At 30.3% G+C, this 22,881-nt stretch overlaps 1 protein-coding gene across 5 annotated transcripts in view; it reads right to left on the bottom strand.

Annotated features, from left to right (window-relative positions):
* Positions 1 to 1,862: 1,862 nt before the first annotated feature.
* The window catches only part of LOC126852239 (probable cationic amino acid transporter), a 99,686-nt gene continuing 78,667 nt past the window's right edge, over positions 1,863 to 22,881 (bottom strand). For all 5 annotated transcript variants that reach the window (XM_050596822.1, XM_050596821.1, XM_050596823.1 and 2 more), the window contains 9 exons: positions 12,356 to 12,527; positions 9,727 to 9,910; positions 9,112 to 9,236; positions 6,841 to 7,094; positions 5,605 to 5,847; positions 5,217 to 5,361; positions 4,327 to 4,420; positions 4,069 to 4,196; positions 1,863 to 3,856 (listed from right to left, as the gene is read on the bottom strand). In XM_050596822.1, coding sequence (XP_050452779.1) covers positions 3,489 to 3,856; positions 4,069 to 4,196; positions 4,327 to 4,420; positions 5,217 to 5,361; positions 5,605 to 5,847; positions 6,841 to 7,094; positions 9,112 to 9,236; positions 9,727 to 9,910; positions 12,356 to 12,527 — 1,713 coding nt within the window. In that variant the 3' untranslated portion in view covers positions 1,863 to 3,488. The remainder of the gene's footprint in view (positions 3,857 to 4,068; positions 4,197 to 4,326; positions 4,421 to 5,216; positions 5,362 to 5,604; positions 5,848 to 6,840; positions 7,095 to 9,111; positions 9,237 to 9,726; positions 9,911 to 12,355; positions 12,528 to 22,881) is intronic.

Genomic DNA, 22,881 nt, shown 5'->3' on the forward strand with positions numbered 1-22,881 from the left:
AAAAGAAGAAAAAAGCACGATGATGGAGAAAAACACGGATAACGACAACGATGTAACGATAACGTAAGAATTTAAAGGAAAGATGAAATGAAAGAAAATAATTTGTGCCATAATTGAAGGCTCAGTTTACTATAACATTGATGATTTTTAGGTTACTTTTTCTATAGAATATTTAAGATTGATCTTCTCGGTGTTTCACATATGTTTCAATTAATGTTTAAACAGTTGGTATTTTTTAATTTTGGATATTCAGTTTTTTTTTAATACGAGCATCAGCGCCTAGTGTGTTTAAAAATGAATGGTTTGTCGATGTGACGTGCTATTGTGTTTGAAACAAAACAAAATCGGTCTAATTTTATTCGACAAAATATATTTTTTGGATACTGAAAGAGAGAAAGCCTAGTTTCATTAGAAAAAAATCGGGAAATAAAATAATTTTATTTTGGAATTAAATATTTCGATTTTGTTAAAATTTTTTTATTTCTTAAAGGTCAGAAAAATATTAAATATTAATATTTATTAACATTATTAATATTAAAATATTAAATATTAATATTTATTATTACTATTAATATTATTAATATTATCAATATTAATAATATTAATAGTAATAATAAATAATTATTAATATGATCAATATTAATCGGAAAAATATGAAATATTAATTTTTTAAAATTCTAATTAAATTTAATCCCTCCAAAATAATCTACGCAATAAAATTAGATCGAATTTCTTCATTTAAACATTAATAAAAACATATGTGAAACGTCAAAAAGATCATTTCCTAACGTTCTTAAAAAAATTCCTTAAAATCATCAATTTTTCATATTCCTATAGAGCAGCCTGGGCCCTTAAGGCCCATTCGCTGTCACACCGTGCGTGACTCAGATCGTACAAAAGCACGTTTCGTCCTCAATAATAAAAATTCTCGACGACTAAATCTTATCAGCGTCCCGTTCTATCTTTCCTAGCGTTTTTATCGCAATCGCGTGTCACATCATTTATGTATCTCTCGGAATATCTTGGCTGATTCGCCTCGCGAATTAAGTCGCGGGATTAATACATCGGATCCGATAAGTGTCAATTAGACGGAATGAGCACGATGAGGGGATCACGTCGCACGGTGTATTCTCGAAATATCTCGAAACTTAATTAGACCCGCCACTAGCGGTATGAATAAGTGATCTGCTCGGATCGGGGACACGGGCGCGCATCTTCCCCGACTTTAATTAGTATCGAAGGCTATCCTCGATTCATCGCGCGGAACACACTAGCGGACAGAGAAGCACAACGGACTTGTGCACGTACGTACGAAGAAATGTTTTTTTTTTTTTTTCTCGAAACACCGAAGATATTTACACAAAAACGAAATTTCATCTCTCTCTCTCTCTCTCTCTCTCTCTCTCTCTCGACTCGTCTCCCGCCCGTCCATTGTTCCGCAAGAGATAGACATATTAAAAAAATCGATACAAGATGGCGGAGTTCAATCCTTGTAAAACTGAACATCTAGTATCCCTATTGTTTTCTTTTTTTTATTTCTCAATCTTTGATTAGCAATTCTTTCATATTCTATTTTGTTTAAGTGTATAATAAATGAAGCGAAGAACGGGCGCGCGCTAGTGAACAGAATTATTAATTTCTTCATCGTTTCCATTAATCCTTTTAATAAGTCTATTCCTCCTGCGGGCGAGCCAATTCAATTTAAATCTTTCATCCGTTGGGAGGCGACGAGCGCTTAAATCCTACAGATAATTTATACAAATTATGTGTAAATTAATAATCAAAGGGTCTTTTACTCGAGGTAAGACGTATGTAAGTATGTAGTAAGCTTAGGTATACGATTATAATATGTTAGACTAAACTTCTTGTTTTTTTTTTTTGCTTTTTGGGAGGGAAAGACTAAAGTTAGGCAAGAGATGACGTTTCTGTTTTTTGTGTTTTTTTTTTTTTTTCTTTCTTAATTCCTCAATTAAAGTGTTCTCTTCTACGGACTCGCACGAACATATTCTCTTTCTCTTCATTATTCTTTCAAGCACGCCTCGTTCCCCTTTTGTCTCTCGTTTTTTTTTTTCCTCGCTCTCATTCTCTCGTGTCTTTCAGTCACCCTTTCGCTCCGGACGACACTGTCACTCTTGTCTCGCATTCGCCTCGGAACTAGCGATAAATTTGAACTTATGTTTGCAGTTAGAACGCTGTCTTGGAAAACACAAGTTTCGCCTTATACTACTAATGGTAATGGTCTCTCCATCTTCCTCCCTTCACCCCTCTCTCATCCCTTTTTATTCTTTTGGTATGTCGCGTCCCCCTTTCCTCTTTCTCTCCTTCTCTTTCTCTTCTCGTCTGTCAACGACGATACTATACAACTAGAATAATAAATATTGCCGCAAAATTATTTCCTACATTCATCCCAAAGTAGTCAACAAGTCCGACCCTCGGAGTATCGCGGATTTTGATCTCGACTGACGTACATCGATCAAATCTTCTCAATGATCTTATCACTTTGAGAAAAGGAATGTGACTAAACTCGTATTCAAAATTCAACTTATTGTAGTCAACATATATTTATGTCAAATAAATATTTCAAATGAACATTTGTATACTAAAAATAAAAATCTTTTCAATCAAATAAATTAAATAACGACATTTGAATTTGGATTTTTTTATGTAAATAAATGTATACTTTGCTTTCAAAAATGCTTTGTTATATTAAATAAATTATTACTTGCATATAATAAAAATTATAATGTTTAAAATGCATTATTTAAAGTTTTAATATAAAAAAAATATTTATATTTGAAGATAAAAAATTATTTATTAAGATAAAGAAAATCTGTGTTCTAGAAACAAGCAGCCAAAAATTAATGTTTTTTTTTTCTTTTATTTATTTGCAAATAAAAGCATATTGCGCTTTTATTATTATTAATTCCAATATGTTTGCTGCTTTTAATTGAAATAATCAATTCCTCTCTTTGCAAGTATTTAAGAAAACAATTTTTTATTTAGTACATTTTTTTCAGCGTACAAAAATTCATCCTTATATTTCATTTCATCTCTCAGATGAAAAAAACTACAGGAATTTCAAAAAATTTATCAATTTTTTCATTGCTAAAATTAATACCAAATTTTTAATCTCAAATATAATTTATTAAACATTTATTAATCAACAATAACCATTATGTCATGTTTTAAAAATATCTTTAGAAGATCTTTTTATTCATATTTCAAGTACAACTCGCAACTCTCGATAATCGTTCGTTGAAAGCTCGTCGCGTTCAAAAAAAGATCTCGCGCAGCCGTCAAAATTCGAAATCAAATCCAAAATCATCGCAATCTCCGGAGGGTCTAATGTCACCGGTGATCATCATCCGATGCCAATCACGCGCGCGAACATATTCGTCAGGCGTTGTGTTATACCTCTCTCTCTCTCTCTTTTCTGTTCATGTGTTATGTATACATTAATATCCGCTCGGCATCGCGCACGACGCTCCTCAATCGTCCCAGCTGGGGAAGGTCTCCTGATCGATGAACAAGGTCGTCGTCGTCGGCGCAGTTTGGTCGATGCGGTGGCCGCTCGCCGTTTGCCTCTGCTGGTAGCCTCCGCCGATACGCTGCTGCTGTTGCTGATTTGGCGTGCCGCCAAAGTTCGTGCTGCCGAATACTGGCTGGCCAAACGCGTCCAATTGTTGGCCCTCGTAGATGCTACGATCCGGTGTCGTGTACTGCTGATGATGATCGGTGACGGTAAGCTCGATATTGCCGCCCGTACCACCCACGACGATGTCGTCGACGTTCTCCGACGCGTTCGCCTCCTCCAAACTGCTGTGCTTGATGCCGTAATAGAAGTACATGATAAAACCTGACGGCAGATACAAGCGTGCTTTCTTATCATTGATTGGCGACAATAAATGTATATAATCAGCTGGTTAAAACGTCCGGAGGATTAGAATGAAATTGGCAAAAGGAGTTCGCGCCTTTATTCATAAATAATTCACCATCGTCAAAACAATTTGTGTGGAATTTTATATTTTGGAAGAGCGAAAAAATTTTTCTTTTTTTTTTTCTTCGTACCTAGAATCATCCACACCGTAAATCTGACTAAGGTGAGGATGCTGAGCTTGAAAATGAGATAAATGTTGACGGTAACGGCGATGGCGGGGACGAAGGGTAAGCCCGGAGTCATAAACATTACGCTGCTCCTAAAACAGAATGGAAAAGTCCGGGAATTACATATGGAATTTGTGAAATTTCACGCTTAATTATTTCACGCTCGGCTGGACATTGCGGTTCGCAAATTAAATGAAATTTACGAATTAATAATCTATCTACCTATTTTGCGGCTTTCTACTGATGGCGAGAAGTATACCGATTATGGCGAAGAGAAAGACGAATAGTAATATCGTTGAGAACGTTCCCATATTACCTGAAAGAAAAAGGAAAAAGAAATGTGCAATATTAAACGATAGTAAATTTATAGATTTAGATTTATAATCTAATTCGTGAAATTGATCAAGTGTTTTAAATAATTTTTTGCAATCTCTCGTTTAATATATTATATTAAAAATTCTATTATCTATATTCTTCTAATAATAATATAAAATAAAATATAAAAAATATATATATTTATTAAACATATATATATATATATATATTATATTTTATCTTATATTATTATTAGAAGAATATAGATAATAGAATTTTAATATAATATATTAAATAAGAAATTTCAAAAATTTAATAATAAAAATCTAATAATAGTATAAAATAAAATATAAAAATATATATATTTATTAATATATATATATATATATATATATATATATATATATATATATATTATATTTTATTTTATACTATTATTAGAAAAATATATACATATATCTTTCTTTTCTTCTTTCTTTCTTATATGAAAAAATTATATGGGAATTAAAATTGAAACATTTGATCCATTTCATGAATAGCTATATATATATTAGAGAGAGAGAGAGAGAGAGAGAGAGAGAGAGAGAGAGAGAGAGAGAGAGAGAGAGAGAGAGGAGAGAGAGAGAGAGAGAGAGAGAGAGAGAGAGAGAGAGAGAGAGAGAGAGAGAGAGAGAGAGGGAGAGGGAGAGATAGAGAGAGAGAGAGAGAGAGAGAGAGAGAGAGAGAGAGAGAGAGAGAGAGAGAGAGAGAGAGAGAGAGAGAGAGAGAGAGAGAGAGAGAGTGTGTAAATTCCTTACCCATCCCACAGACGATAATCAAGTCAAAGATAAGGATCAATAAGTATAAGATCCCAACAAGCTTCATGACATAACGTCCTGAGGCTTCTGTCGCAGGACCTCTGTCCACCCATGGGAATATAGCAGGACAAAGATATTGCGCCGCCTACGAAGCGTTATCAAAAGCGGTATTAAAAAAAAAAAAGAAAAATTGATATACAATATATTATAATATATTTACGTTAAAATTATATTTATTTAAGCGAGCCTTGAGTCGAAAAGTTTCTTCAAGTGCTAGATCAGAAATTCTGATTTCTCTCACGAGCTAAGGACTAGAATATTCTCGCCGGGTTTTTATCACCGAAGATCCTTATTCCAGAGCCTGGTGGATATTGGATTTTGATCCTACCTGAAGCCGACGCTGTAGATAATTCAACGGCGGTCCTATGATCGGCGTGTTTCCGGGATACTGATGAGCGCTACCGCAACTCGAGGCTGCCGCGGCCGCGTGCACGCTGCCGTAGAATTTATTCTCCGTCCGGTCGCTGACGAGATACTGGTCGTCCTTACCTAGTCCTACGTCGTCCTCCTCACCGCCGTACGTGTCGTCCGAATCCGGCGACGAGCTGTTGCATCTTCTTACTCGCCGCACCTGTAATAATAATGCAAATTCGTACCACCCGAATCCCATTCTTACCTTATACATTCGATGCAATTTCCTTCGCCGATATTGCAATATTAAAAGAGAAATAGAAGAAAAGAATGTCGACGTCTTGAAAATTTTAATGAATAAAACGAGTCTTAAATAAATTAAAAATAATTTTTTTTTTTAATTAAATAAATACATTTTGTAAATTTTGATTTTTTTTACTTAAATAAATATAGTTGTGTTGTTTTCAGAAATGTTTTATTATAATATATTAAATAAATTATTAGTTGCATATAATAAAAATTATAATTTCTCAACTAAAATATTTAATTTAATTATAATTAATTTTTTAAATTTTATGTATAAAGATATATTTATATTTAAAGTTCAAAAAATTATTTATTAAAATAAACAAAATCTGTGATTTTGAAACAAGCAGCCAAAAATTTAAAAAATGTTTTTTTTTTCAAAAAAAGTAATTTAAAATATAATAAAGATAAAAAAAGAATTTTTTTTTATTTGTCAATAAAAGCATATTTTGCTTTTATTTTACATTTTATTAATTCAAATATATTTGCTGCTTAATTGAAATAACCAATTCCTTTGCAAGTATTAAAATAAATACTTCTTTAAAATAATTTTTTTTTTTTAATTTAGTACATTTTTTCAATGTATATAAATATATATAAATAATTTGCAAGAAAAAAAGAAAGAATATTTTAAAAAGTAGTTGAAAAAATGGAAAGAAGAAGTCTCAGAAGCTACTCGCCGGAAGGATTCTAACTCGATTAAAAAATAATCAAGCGCACAAATGAAATAATAAGCCAGTGTATACATTTTTAAAAACACCAAAGAACGAATTCGTATAAATATATAAAAATTTTAAATTAAGGAAGCAAAATGTAAAATTGAAGAAGCTTTATTTTTTTCATCGAGCTGAAATTTCTTCTTCTTCTATAAAAGATATTCGTCGTATAAACATCGTGCACGTCTTACCGTAATGCGTTGTCCATTGTTTGTAGTTGTGAGCTCCGACTGGGATGCCTGAACCGAATTCAACGCGGTCGTAAGCTGATCGGGCCTGAGCTCCTTGCCATAAGATACTTGACCGTTCCCCTGCGTCTCCTTCGTGGGCGATCGACACGGGGTCCTCAGACTCTGAGGCAGCAATTCGACCAGATTTGTCGAGTGCGGCTGATACCGCAGTATCAGCACGCAGGTAGACACTAGGGTGTACGCTAGCAGCGTACCTGAAATATAAATCGCGAACGGTGATCTTTGAACGTTTAAATAACGTGCCTTTTCTCTTAGCATTGCTTGGAATACTTGAACTATAAATTTGACAAGCATACTGTTATATAAAGTTTGGCTTAACATATACAGGGTGTCCTAGATCACCCATACACCCCTTTTCTTTCAAAAACTAAGCATTTTAGAGAAAAATGTTTTTGAGAAAAATTGTATGGTTTTAAGGGGAACATAAGATGGTGTCATTGGTTTGACCTTGGATGGCATCGTTAAGGTCAAGTCAAGGACACTTTTAATTTCTTAAATGGAATACCCTATTTTTTATTGCATATTCTTACAGCTTATGCCGAGAGCTTTCCAAAACACTATAATAAAGTATTTTTTCATTAAGTATTTTTTGAATTATTTTGTATCTTAATCTGACATATTTTAGTATAAAATATAAAATATCTCGAAAATTATTTAGTGTTTAATAATTGTATCGTTATACTTTTATGTACAAAATAATAAGATGAATCAAATGGTGTAAAGAAAAAATAAATAATTGTTATAAAAAAATATATTGCAAATAATTGCATACTTTTTATAAAAAACAATTATTTTCTGTACATTATAGTGTTTTGGTATATAGTATTATAGTGTTTTGGAAAGCTCTTGACCTAAGCTATAAGAATATGCAATAAAAAATGGGGGTTTCTATTTAAGAAATTAAAAGTGTCCTTGACTTGACCTTAACGCCATCCAAGGTCAAATCAATGACACCATCTTATGTTCCTCTCACAACCATACAATTTTTGTTTAAAACATTTTTCTCTGCTTAAAAATGCTTAATTTTTGAAAGAAAAGGGGTGTACTGCTGATCTAGAACACCCTGTATATATATATATATATATATATATATATATATATATATATATATATATCGCATGTTCCAAACGATCCTCACAAATTTTTGTATTAATTCAACATAATATGAATATATTAAATAGTGATACTATAGCGTCGTCTACATTAGGAGTAAGAGTAGGCGTAAGAGGACTATTTCCGGTTTAAGAGAACTGAAGTAAGGGCGTAAGCGAATCAAGTATTTTTACTTCCTATTCCTATTCTCTTACTTCTACTCTTATTCCTATTGTAGACGACGCTTAATACTATTTTAATATTTCCACACAAAATAAATGCAAACTTTATAGTAATTTAAATTAAGGTTTGTGTAAAATCAACATATTTTTAATGATACAATTAACTTAGAAAAAAATTATTGACGGTTTGTAATTATTCTTACTCCTATTGTAAAATAAAATCAGCTTTTTTTTTGTAAATTCTAACGGATAAATCCTGTCATTAATAATAGAAAACATATCTATTGTGTAAAATTAAAAATATATGCACATTGTGTTATTTTTTTTTAATTGTTTTATTAATTTAATTTTTGAGCTCAATTAACACAACAGCAATATGTTAAATTAACACATAAATCTGTTAAATATTTATCGTAAAAATTTTAACCGACATATTTTTTAACGAGAAAATACAAATTTTCCAACAATATAATATTTAAAAAGAAAATTTAGCATTAAAATTTTATTACTGTTGAGATAATGATAATATATATAAATGCTGAGATAATGATAATATATATATATAAATATATATATATGTATATAATAAATATATATAAATATTTATTATATACATATATATATATATATATATATATATATATATATATATATATAATTATGTCTTATAAAATATCTTTAAAAACAAAAGTCTTCTAAAATATTGTAGTTTACATTTTATAATGCATATATATGTATATATACATATACATATACATTTACTATATTTGGAGAACGTTAATCTTCGAGGAGACAGTAACAGATTTGTCTTTACTAATCGATAGTAATAGTAATTACTTTTGTAAAATAAATCAATAATCAATCAAGGTCAAATGAGATCCTACGAGAAATGATTTGTATTTCAAGGAATATTTCACGATATTATAATATTCCTTACCGATCGACATCATTTCCACCAACACCTCCAACTGGATTAGCAGCGCAGCAAATGCGGCGCATATGCCGGAAGTTAGAGTGGCGATTGCGGGAGTGCCAGTCGCGGGCCAGACATGGCTGAGGCTCCTGCATAAGTAAAATGTGCTCATTAAAATTATTTTCAAACACAGTTCATATAAAGCTATTAATTATATTATCAGTTATTTAAATCATCTGATGTATTCTCGTCCAACTTCACTACTCTTGTCCGTCCGTCTTATCGGAAAACTAATTTTTATTTCTATATATTTAATTTAATTTAATTAAAATTATTTTTACTTTAATTATTTTTATTTATATTATTTTTTTATATTTTTGTAATATACCAGCTTTTCTTTTTCTTTTGTCCTTTGTACAATGGGTTTTTCCTTATATTATGCTAAATAAATAAATAAATTATATCAAAAATATATTAGGTTAGTTTAAATTATTGCGACCTTATTTACATTGAATAAGGTCTGTTGTCCCGCCTAATATTTCAATAATTCAGATTTGTACTGCGTTCATTATATTCACGATATGGCTCACATGCCGTTTTCTTCAATACACGCGATAATATTTATGTTTAAATCATTACCGAAATATAAGGCCATCCTGAGCCATCGCGTAGACTATCCTAGGCATTGGAAACATGCTGCCAAACATGGAGACCGTCAGGCCCGCCAGTGCACCGACCGCGACAATGTACTTGCACTTGTAGGCCCCGACTTGACCAAACATCTCCACTAACGCTGAATCCTGATCGACCTGGTCATAGGGAACTAGAAGACACAAAGAGGATGTCGGAAAATATGTACATTGACGATTTGTTTTCCGTTTTATCAAACACTATTGTGTAAATTTAATTCTAAAAATTTTGTTTAGAAATGCGTTAATAATAATCATTTTACGAAATATATCATTTTTGCAAAATATAATAATAAATATAATAATAAAATATAATAATAAATATAATAATAAATATAATAAAAGTACACTTGATAATAAATATTTTAATGAAGATCGTTTAATAATAATTCTCTATTAATTCTATATTAATTTTAATACCTTTTATTTTACATTTCTTTTACATTTTATTGAACATTTACAATCCTACGGTTGTAAAATCCAAGTATGAGATAAAACTGTGACAGCGTGGATATCGAGAATTAAATACGAAATATTGAAAATGATTAAAATAATTTTAAAGAATCAATGAAATAATTATACAAAGTCATACATAATGCAAAAACGAGAATGTCAAATTTTGTAAAAAAAAATCCTTGAAAATTTCTTGAGCTTCTAAATATTATTGATCAAAATTCTAAGGAATATTTTAACGATTACTCTTTGGGATAACCTTTTAAAAATTATTTTATTATATGCGTTTTCTATATTTGTATTTTTCACTCATACAAAGAAAAAACATAGAGTCACTAATTTCAAATGTTAAATGTATAAATGCACTAAATAACAAAAAAAAGATAAATAGCTTTCGTAAGATAAACATTTTTTATTTGCATAACATTTTCATTTTTTATTACTAAAAATTACAATAAAAAATATGTTGCAACATAATTTTCACATAACTTGGCTCTGCAATTGCTCATAATATAAAAGTAAAATTGTTAGTGTGCAATTTTTTATTAAATCTTTAATAAAATTTCAAAATTCCCTGATTTTTCCAGATACAAAAAAGAAATTCCTGAAAATTTCAAGTTTTCCATGTTTTTCCAAAGAGTAGACATTCCTGCTGGTTGCTTACAATATAAGAGCAAAATTATCAGAATGAAAATTTTTTAAACAATCTTCAATAAATTTCCATAATAATACCTTGATTTTTGCAGATAGAAAAAAAATTTCTGAGAATTTCAGAATTCCATGTTTTTCTAAAGAGTAAACACTCTCTGCCAATATAAGAGCAAAATTATCAAAAAGTGTCAATTTTTGTTAAATCCCCTAATAAAATTCCACAAGAATTCCATGATTTTTCCAGATAGAAAAGAAATCCCTGAGAATTCCAAAATTCTATGTTTTTCTAGAGAGTCGACATTCATTGCCGATTGCTTACAATATAAGAAAAAAATTATCAAAGAGTGTGAATATTTTTTAAATTCTTAATAAAATTCCACAAGAATTCCCTGATTTTTCCAGGTAGGAAAAAGATTTCTAAGAATTTTAGAATTCTATATTTTTCCAAACACTCCCTGCCAATGTAAGAGCAAAATTATCAAAGAGTGTCAATTTTTTTTAAATCCCTAATAAAATTCCATGAGAATTCCATGATTTTTCCAGATAGAAAAGAAATCCTTGAGAATTCCAGAATTCCATGTTTTTCTAGAGAGTCGACATTCATTGCCGATTGCTTACAATATAAGAAAAAAATTATCAAAGAGTGTGAATATTTTTTAAATTCTTAATAAAATTCCACAAGAATTCCCTGATTTTTCCAGGTAAGAAAAAGATCTCTAAGAATTTTAGAATTCTATATTTTTCCAAACACTCCCTGCCAATATAAGAGCAAAATTATCAAGAAGTGTTAATTTTTTTTAAATCCCTAATAAAATTCCATGAGAATTCCATGATTTTTCCAGATAGAAAAGAAATCCCTGAGAATTCCAGAATTCCATGTTTTTCTAAAGAGTCGACATTCATTGCCGTTTGCTTACAATATAAGAAAAAAATTATCAAAGAGTGTGAATATTTTTTAAATTCTTAATAAAATTCCACAAGAATTCCCTGATTTTTCCAGGTAGGAAAAAGATCTCTAAGAATTTTAGAATTCTATATTTTTCCAAACACTCCCTGCCAATATAAGAGCAAAATTATCAAAAAGTGTCAATTTTTTTTAAATCCCCTAATGAAATTCCACAAGAATTCCATGATTTTTCCAGATAGAAAAGAAATCCCTGAGAATTCCAAAATTCTATGTTTTTCTAGAGAGTCGACATCCATTGCCGATTGCTTACAATATAAAAAAAAAATTATCAAAGAGTGTGAATATTTTTTAAATCCCAAATAAAATTCCACAAGAATTCCATGATTTTTCCAGATAGAAAAGAAATCCCTGAGAATTCCAGAATTCCATGTTTTTCTAGGGACTAGACCCGTACGTTCCATACAATAGACGGTTCATTATCGCATATATATTTGTAAGGACTAATCGTCTAAGCACGCATTTCAACCTAAAGGACAACGGCGTATGTATTGTTTAACGGTTCACTCACCAATTAGTGTCAACACCATGCTGCTGGTAACGTAAGCAACGAGAATTATGATCAATGATGAGACTATGGCGAGCGGGATACTCTTCTTCGGATTTGTCGCTTCCTCACCAGTAGTGGCTATTATGTCGAAGCCTATGAAGGCGTAAAAACACGTCGCCGCGCCGGTGAAAACCTGAAAGAAAAAAAAGATACGATTTTTCATCGACTTAAAATATATTACAAAATAAACTAATCAAATTATTATAATGAAAACTAATTCGGCTCCTAAATGTAATAAAGCCAAAAAAAAAAGAAAAAAAAAAATAAAGTAAAAAATCTAAAAATAAGATAAATAAAAAGATCTGAACAAAAATCACGATCAAACAAAACTAGTCTCTTATACACATGTATAAAACACTGTTATCATAAATTATGAAAATTTTACGTATTGTTAGTATTGAAAATTTGCATCAATTTGTACGATTTCAAAAACAGCGCTTATTTTATCTTAGTTATGGCTGCGCGCATATAAGAATAATTAATTGGAAATCGATAAAAGTTAATTTCTCGACATGAATTGTTTCAGCTGTTATCATCGCCGTTCTCTGTTTTCTCTTTGCTCAGATTTACTGCAAATAACCTGTTTCTCAATACAATATTAAAGTATTTACATATTTAAAGTCTCTTCGACACTTATAAATTTTTAATAAACTTCGTCATCGAGAGAAAGTGAGAGAGAGAGAGAGAGAGAGAGAGAGAGAGAGAGAGAGAGAAAGAGAGATTAAGAAGGAAAAAATATTTTGCTTAAATAATAAGTACACAAACAACAACCATTTAAAAGAATTTATTCATCCATATGTCTTGGTGCACTTTTCTGAAGAAAATAAATAAAAAAATTCATAAATTATGTATGTATTGCTAATGGCACTACAAGACTAAGAGCAGGTTTATTAAATTATTCAAGACTAAGTAAGAGAAGAGAGAGAGAGAGAGAGAGAGAGAAAGAGAGAGAGAGAGAGAGAGAGAAAGTGGGAGAAGCGAGGAAGAAAGAGGAATATCGCAAGATTACTGGCTGAAAAGGGTGAAATTTAAATCTTCGCCCACAGAGAGAGAGGATAGCGGGATCGGGGAAAGCGTGGAAAGAGATAAGCGACAGGTATCAGGGATCACTTGATGCGAATTCTTTCTGCGAGGGATGGGCGAGTTGTGTAACCAGCGCACATTTCCTTTTCCTACGTTTTTCCGCATCCTCGCCCACATGCTGCACGAAAGTACAGCTAAACCGCAAGGAAGCCGAAGATCGAGACCAGATGCAGCATTCAAATGCTTCAGTGATGCCGCCTTTGTGTCTCTCACTTCGGAATTTCATTAGCCTAGTAAAGGAATTGTTGGCGATGCGATGCGCAAAAGCGCAAGCCAACGGTATCGCCAACACTGCCAAGTGTTTGCTCTCGGAAAGACATTATTATTATTATTATTATTATTATTCGTGCAAGTTTCTGTATAAGTTCTTGAACGAAGGAACGTAACGTAACGACGTTCCGCAAACTTTCCATCTCTTGAAAATCGTCCGCGTCGTTGTGCCTTTAACGAGGAGCCGTTTTAACTTAATTATTTGCGTAAAAAAAATTTTTCCATCTCTATAAAACAAAAAGCGAGATGAGTTTAAGACGGCCGGATTTTTATAAAGCAATAGACGAGCGTAGGATACCTTGAAAGAGGACACGGGAGAGAAAAAGCTCCTAAGATGGATCGTGAATCTTTCAGCAAGACAGCTGACCCTGTTGGCCCTTGCATACGTTATCCTTATATTACACAGAGTTCCTGTCTGACTATCCCTAGATATTAAAGTTAGAAACCGTAAATATTAAATAGTGACGGAAAGTAATGTTTATTTCATTCGTGCATTTAATTAAAACACTTATCGTAATTATGAACGCGCATTTTAACATTTCTATTTATAAATATGTTTACTCCCTGCATGGTATAATGATAAAAATAATTGCCACCTTCGCAATTTCACTTCTTTGAAGTATAATCTGCAAGCTTTTAAGAACTATATACTGAAAAGAAATATACTAAATTGAAAAATATTTTTTTTTTCATTTAAAAAATTATTTATTTAGATAGTTGCAGAGGAATCAGTTATTTCAATCAAGCAACAAATTTATTTGATTTAGTAAAATATATATAAAATATATAAACAAGAACAACGTATGCTTTTAATTAAAAATAAAAAAAGATTTATTCTTTTTTACTTTTGTTATATTAAACTACTTCCTTTAAAGAAGCAAATTTTTGGCTGCTTCAAAAAGCACAGGTTTTCTTTATTTTAATAAATAATTTTTTATCTTGAAATAAAAATATTTTTTTGTATTAAAACTTTAAATAGTGTGTTTCAAGAATTATAATTTGTATTACATGTAAATAATAATTTATTTAATATAAAAAAACATTTTTGAAAACAAAGTATACATTTATTTAAATAAAGAATTCAAAATTAACAAAATATAATATTTATTTAACTTAAAATATTTTTACTTTTGTTGTACGCAATATCTCCTCCAAGGAACGAGCAAGAAATAAATGTGAAAAAAAAGGTGAAATTAATCCTCCCACATCGTCACGCAATTAGTACATTTTTTTATAACTTATACTTTGCTTTAAATATTAATTAGTCGTAATCTAGTAAATTAAAGAATGCTACGGTGAGACACGTAATGCATTATTAGAGCGACGATCTTACTCTTCGATAAACAATCTTTACCTTTTTCACAGTTTTCTCAAATAGCATTTAGATTGGATCTTCAAAATATTTAAGAAAGAAGTTTCATGTTTGCGCTAATATTTTGTGCGTGTGCATTTTTTTCAAAAATATTCTATTTCTTATAACTAATGCTGAATCACTACAAAAAAAAAAAGAAAAATTGACGCTCAATAAAATTTTTATAGGTGAAAGAGCAGTATTCAGTTTAAAATGTGGCCATTAATTTATATAAATCGCAGAATATTTATAGTCAAAATGGATGAACAATTTCTGAGAAATACTATATTCCTCTTGAAATACACAGGCAATACACAGGCGTAGTTGGAAACATAGATTATACCAGAAGGAAAAGGATAAATCTTCACAGAGAGAGAGAGAGAGAGAGAGAGAGAGAGAGAGAGAGAGAGAAAGAGAGAGATCCAGAGAGGTGCATCCTCGCGTATTGCATTTTATCTGATTGATTTATTCTCGGGTTTCGGCGGAAATTGCGTCCGCAAATGGACCATTTAAAGATCAACAGAACCGCGATCGTAAACAAGCGCATCCTGAGCGAGGAGAAAGGAGCAAAACCACGTATTATACAAATGAGAAACATTAAACGTCTTGCAATGAAAAATAAATTGACATTAAAAGACGTCGCGGTAGAGTAAACATTTTACGTTGAACATTTTTTTCCACATTGAAAAAAAATGTAATAAATCTCAAAAATATTTTTTTGTTAAAAAAATTATTTGTTTAAATACTTGTAAAGGAATTATTTATTTCAATCAAACAAATATATTTGAATTAACAAAATATATCAAGTAAAAATAGCGTATGTTTTTATTTGCAAATAAGAAAGTTTTATTGCATTTTTTATTTTTATTTAACTAAATTACTTTTTTTTTTAAAACATTTTTTAATTTTAATTTTCGACTGCTTGTTCTAAAAACACAGATTTTCTTTATTTTAATAAATAATTTTTCATCTTTAAGAAAAAAAATATTTTTTCATATTAAAATTTTGAATAATTGATTTTAAAAATTATCATTTTTATTGCACGTAAATAATAATTTATTTAATATAACAAAACAGTTTTAAATACATTATTTTATATAGATATATAAAAAATAGATATACATATATATTTACAAATTTAAATTTTTGCGAGCTAATAAGATATATGTTTAATTAAAAAAAAAAAAAAATCAAAATTAACAAAATGTATTTATTTGATTAAAAAGAATTTTATTTTTAGTATAAAATAAATTATAAATACGCATTTTGCACTCCACATTTTCACTCAAATAAACCGCACTCTCTCTAATTCTGCACCATTAATTCTGAATAAAAGCAAGCATAATTTACTTAAAGTATTTTATTTAAGAAATACTACTGTACGCGCAATTTCGAGCAACTACCGTGTTACATTTTATGTTATCGGCAAACATATTTGTCAAGACGTTTACATCTTCACGGGAAATGTGTAACGCCCGTTGCACATTCGCCAAGCGTCGTACGTTAAAGGAGAACAGAAATCTCTCCTCTGTGGAATCACCGTCATACGGACGTGCCCTTAAGGGGATTTCTCTTCTCTCTCCACATCGTCGCAATACATCTTCCGTATTCTAAAACTACAGCATGCTCGGTGAAATTTTGCCACGATCCGGGGTGGATGTTCAGATTGAGGATATACGTGATACGCGACGGACCGACTTTAATAAACGGCAAGGTCGCAAAGAAACCCGACTTGCTCCCGACAAAAGACTGTCTGTATCTTGCCGAAAACCCCCTGACATCCTTCCCCTGCTTGAGGAGATTCTGGAAGGGTCTTCGTTTCCAAACAACGGGGATCCTCGCACTTTTCGGGAATACACGACTGATCGACGAGCCGATGATCCTGTGCTAATATTTGGCGATGGGTAAACGCGATAGTAAAGACCACAGAGTCAGACAATTTGCGGATAATTGAGAGAAACGCATCGTAATAAGCTTTAATTTTTCGCGTTCCTTTTCTTGCAATATTTGCTGCAGAATTTATGCGTATTTATTATTTACATATGTTTTATGGTAACATAAATTTTAGAATTTTGTTTTAGTTCGAATGGGCAAAATCTAAAATAGCTACGGGTGTTAAAGCAATTGCATTAATTCCGCGAGATTCACAGAAATCTGTCAAATGACTAAGGGGATTATATATGTATATGTATACATATAAATATGTACGTACAATATATGTGTACTTGAAGAGAGATTTTCTCGTATATCTCGCGAAGAATTGCAAGTCATTAATTTTGACGACAGTAGCATTTCCAGTAATACGATTGCAAGATTAAACGACCATGGCAGTCAACCTGATCTATCATGAACAGGATATTTTGCGGATATATCTGTGACACGTGGATATTTGTAAACCGTGGAAAAATTTGTCTTTTCTTGTTAAAAAATATTTGCCGGTTAAAATTCTTCCGTTAAATATTTAACTCATTCATGTATTAATTTGACATATTACTGTTGTGTTAATTTAACTCAAATGTTAAATTATTAAAACAACTAAAAAAAGATGTAAAAATAACACAATGTGAACATATTTTTGATTTTACACAATAAATATGTTCGATATTATTAATAACAAGGATTTATCTGTGAAAATTCACAGAAGAAAATTTGATTCTATTCTATAATAGTGAGTAATAGGAGTGAAAGTGACCATCAACAACATTTTTTCAAATTAATTTTATCGTTAAAAATATGTTAATTTTATACAAAATTTCTTTCAACTTACTATAAAGTTCGCATTCATTTTGTGTTGTATTATTAATATAATATTAATCCATTTAATATCCATTTAAGGGATCTAACCACCCTGACCGCTCGAAAAATGAGCTTATTTTAAAAAATCTGTAAATTCGAAAGTATAAAACAAAATTTATTTATTTTTGGCCACATAATAGATTAAGGTTTTAAGAATGTCTCTTATAAGTTTTAACAAAAAATATTCCAAAATGGCAGCGCTGCAACTGTTGCCGTGGAGGTCCACGCGCATAGCTGGCGGTAAGTTTATCTCAGTTATAATAAATCTGAAAAAAAAAATTTGCTTATTCATGCATAGTGTGGCTACAATGTAGCGTACAAATTTTTTTTTTATTAGTGGGGAAATAACGGTGAGCCGAAGAAAAAAAAATCGTATTTTTCATAAAAATTTGACAAGAAAAAAATTAACAAAAAAATAATTAATCAACTCATCGCAAAAATTGTACGCTACATTGTAGTCACACTATTCACGAATAAGAAAAAAAATTTTTTTTTTCAGGTTTATTATAACTGAGATAAACTTACCGCCAGCTACGCGCGTGGACTTCCACGCCAACAGTTGCAGCGCCGCCATTTTGGAATATTTTTTGTTAAAACTTGTCAGAGACATTCTTAAAACCCTAATCTACTATGTGGCCAAAAATAAATAAATTTTGTTTTATACTTTCGAATTTACAGATTTTTAAAAATAAGCCCATTTTTCGAGCGGTCAAGATGGTTGGACCCCTTAATATTAAAACAATAGAAAAATTTATGTGCACTGTTTGGCACATGTAATATTTGCTAAATTTAACAGAAATTTTTCACCTATGTAGCAATCTATAAAAATAACAAATTCCGCTCTTTTTTTTTGCGTGAGTCGCATCCTAACTTAAATGGATATAGATATAACTTTCAAATTACATACAGCTATTTAAATGATATACACACGTGCGAAAATAATATCAATGGTATGATAATTGAAAGCGAAATGCAAATGAAAAATTAACAGAAATCATAAAAAGTAATTCGACGATCGTTGTGTAAACTGATTCAATATTTGCTCAGAGCGTAGATTCTAGCGCAAACATGCCGAATGTCAAATTTATCGATTTAATCTAGAAAAAAAGAATTTTTTAAAGCCATAGTCTCTCCATAATGTCACATCGTGAAAATTCACCGACTTGGTAAATGACAGATTATAGTCTCTGTTCAATAAATCTCACAGTTTGCTTATTAAAGCTCTCATTTTTCGTGACTATTTCGGACTCATGGCAACATCGTAAATTGCAATCAATTTTCAACGCTTTTGCCAATGAAACTCAAAGGGAAATACTTGCCAACTACTCTATAAAACAAATAAATTTGTAGCCTCGTTGATCGTGCTCGATAGCAGTTCGTTTTAATTCCAGTGTACGTACCATCGCATCATATGGTATACGACTGATCGTTGACAAGACAGAATGACAAGGCGGGAGACAAAAACAAAGCTCAATTTGTACAACACGGAATAATGGCGCGTTGCGGTTTGTCCGTCACTCAAAGGACACGTAAAAATGAACGTGGCGTCAATATCAGGTATGAATATACACGCGAAATACATTTATCATATTGCAGCATCGCACGTTATTGCAGACAACATCGTTCCATAACAAATAACGTCCGTTTACAATCGATCATAAAAAGTCAGCGACAAAATCACCGTTCTTATATCTCGCCAGAAAAAAAAATCAATTATATTATCAAACAAGAAAAAGCATTACGATGTGCAGTACATGTCATATCCATTCTGGACAGACTCCATTTAGACTTCAATCAGACTTTATTAACATTCGCGTCAATAACGATGTAATATATATATATATATAAATATTAATTTAATAATATATAAAAAATAATTATAATAATAAATTTAAGCAAAATAAAAATTGTGCAAATTGGAAACTTGCATATTGTTCCCACATCATTTTATTTCGCTTACAAAGCTTAAACTTCTTAAAGCAAGCGAATTTTTGGCATTCAATTTTGGCTTCTTTATAAAGGAAGATATTTCAAAATTTGCGAAAATTATAGTGTGTACAAACATTTTTTTAAAAATTCAAAATTTTGTAAAAAATGAACCCTTTCACCGATTCTCACCAAACTCAAAACTAATCCTTTAACGATGCTCCATTTATTTTAAAAAAAATTTAGCTCGAATCTTAAAAATTGGAGGTTAGAGGTTGTACATTCTGTACATACACACACATACATATATACCTACATAGATATTTTTTTAGAAATATAATTTTTTGACGTTTCGAAACATTCTAAATACATATTCTAACACAATGGTATAAAAAATTCAAAAAAGAATATTTTCACAAAAATAAAGCTTCCTCTATGAGGAAACAAAAAGTTATAAATATAACTTAAACCAATTTTTTAAAGATTCGAAAACACTCTGAGGATAAATAACAGAAGAAATAAGGAAACAAAGCTGCAATCATATAAAATATATTTTTAGTTCGAAATTAATAATTCCATATTCCTATAATATAATGCGAGATGAACAATACTAAATTTTCGCGAAATGCGCGAAATTATATAAATATTATTAAAAAATGGGGAAGAGTTTTAATAAAAAAAAAATTAATAATTATGATATAAAAATTTTATTTATCGATTTGATAAAATTATTAATAATATAATTAATAAATATAAAATGTATATTAATAATCGATTTGATAAAATTATTAATAATATAATTAATAAATATAAAATGTATATTAATAATAAAATAAATAATTTTAGGGATTATTTATTTAAATATTATAAATTATATAAATATTATTAAAAATGGGGAAGAGTTTAAATAAAAAAATTAATAATTGTGATATAAAAATTTTACTTATCGATTTGATAAAATTATTAATAATATAATTAATAAATATAAAATGTATATTAATAATAAAATAAATAATTTTAGGGGGTTATTTATTTAAATATTATAAATAATATAAATATTATCAAATTTTCTTCAACAACAGAGCGATAACCGCGTCAATAATAGAGAACGAGAGCCCGTTCGGAGCGAAACACCACAGCATCTACTTTTACAGGCACATCCTGGTTTGGACAGATTTTTAATTTATTTCCCTTGGGATCGCGCGGGACGTGCGAATTATTATTCTTGGTTGCCAGCAAAATTGGGGATAGCCTCGCCGAGTGCGCGCTTTTATCGCACAATATCGTAGTGAATGCATCGTTAATGATTTATGCGTTTACTTCATCTGCGCAATTTTTCAGTCGTGTCCACGACACAGGAATTTTTTTTCATCACACCACGAATTTGATCGAAAGGAAAAATCGCATGCATGTGTGTGTGATATTATATTTCCAATTAATAATATCGAAATATGTCTTTTCATCTCTTTCTTTCTCTTTCTATAACACACACACACACATATACAAATAAATTTTTCTAAATATAATATAATATCCCTGTGAGATATCATATATATTTTATAAATAAATATAATATATAAATATATAATATTATTAAAATATTATTAATATTATATTTATAAATGAATATTAATAAAAATAAAATTAATAATGGATACAGTTCCGAAAACGATAAACCTCCAATTGCGCTAAAATTTTAACTAAAGCTTGTCTTTAATTTAAGTATAAAGCACCTTGAAGGTTTTTTGCTGACGAGGCCCCGTTTGCCCCCTGCGCCCCCCTTCAAAATATCAAACATTTTTGCTGTATATCTTCGAAAATATTGATTTTAGAAAAAAAAAGTTTCAACCCAAAAATGAAGCTATTAAAAAACTGAACAAAAAAAGTTACATGTTTCACATAAACCTATTATGTTAGGAGTTATGCGATAAAATAATAATTTTAACGCTATCGTGTTAAGGGGTCTGACCGCTCGAAAAATGGGCTTATTTTTAAAAATCTGTAAATTCGAAAGTATAAAACAAAATTTATTTATTTTTGACCACGTAGTAGATAAGGGTTTTAAGAATGTCTCTTATAAGTTTTAACAAAAAATATTTTAAAATGGCGGCGCTGCAACTGTTATCGTGGAAGTCCACGCGCGTAGCTGGCGGTAAGTTTATCTCAGTTATAATAAATCTGAAAAAAAAAATTTGCTTATTCATGCATAGTGTGGCTACAATGTAGCGTACAAATTTTTTTTTTATTAGTGGGGAAATAACGGTGAGCCGAAGAAAAAAAAATTGTATTTTTCATAAAAATTTGACAAGAAAGAAATTAACAAAAAAATAATTAATCAACTCATCGCAAAAATTGTACGCTACATTGTAGTCACACTATTCACGAATAAGAAAAAAAATTTTTTTTTTCAGGTTTATTATAACTGAGATAAACTTACCGCCAGCTACGCGCGTGGACTTCCACGCCAACAGTTGCAGCGCCGCCATTTTAAAATATTTTTTGTTAAAACTTATAAGAGACATTCTTAAAACCCTAATCTACTATGTGGCCAAAAATAAATAAATTTTGTCCTATACTTTCGAATTTACAAATTTTTAAATATAAGCTTATTTGTCGAGCAATCAGGGTGGTCAGACCCCTTAATGCACACTACCTCAAAACATATGCTTGTGAGTGTGAAGTGAGGTTTCACATGGGTTTACAAGAAGAAATTGATATGGGAATCTACAACTGAAGAAAATCTATTAATATATTTCTCTATGAATTAGGTGTGATACATTGTATTAACACACGTTAAAATTATTATTTTATTACGTAACTTCTAAAATAATAGGTTTATGTGAAAAATGTATAGAACTTTTTTTGTAGACTTTTTTAAGGGCTTCATTTTTTGCCTTTAACTTTTTTCTCTAAAATCAATATTTCCAAAGATATATAGTACAAATGTTTGGAACTTTAAGGGGGCGTAAGGAGCAAACGGGGCTTCGTCGACAAAAGATCCTCAGGTGCTTTATACTCAAGTCAAGGACAAGCTTTGCTTAAAATTCCAGCTCAATCGGAG

This window comes from Cataglyphis hispanica, chromosome 10 (genome assembly GCF_021464435.1).
Source record: "Cataglyphis hispanica isolate Lineage 1 chromosome 10, ULB_Chis1_1.0, whole genome shotgun sequence".
Taxonomy (NCBI): domain Eukaryota; kingdom Metazoa; phylum Arthropoda; class Insecta; order Hymenoptera; family Formicidae; genus Cataglyphis; species Cataglyphis hispanica.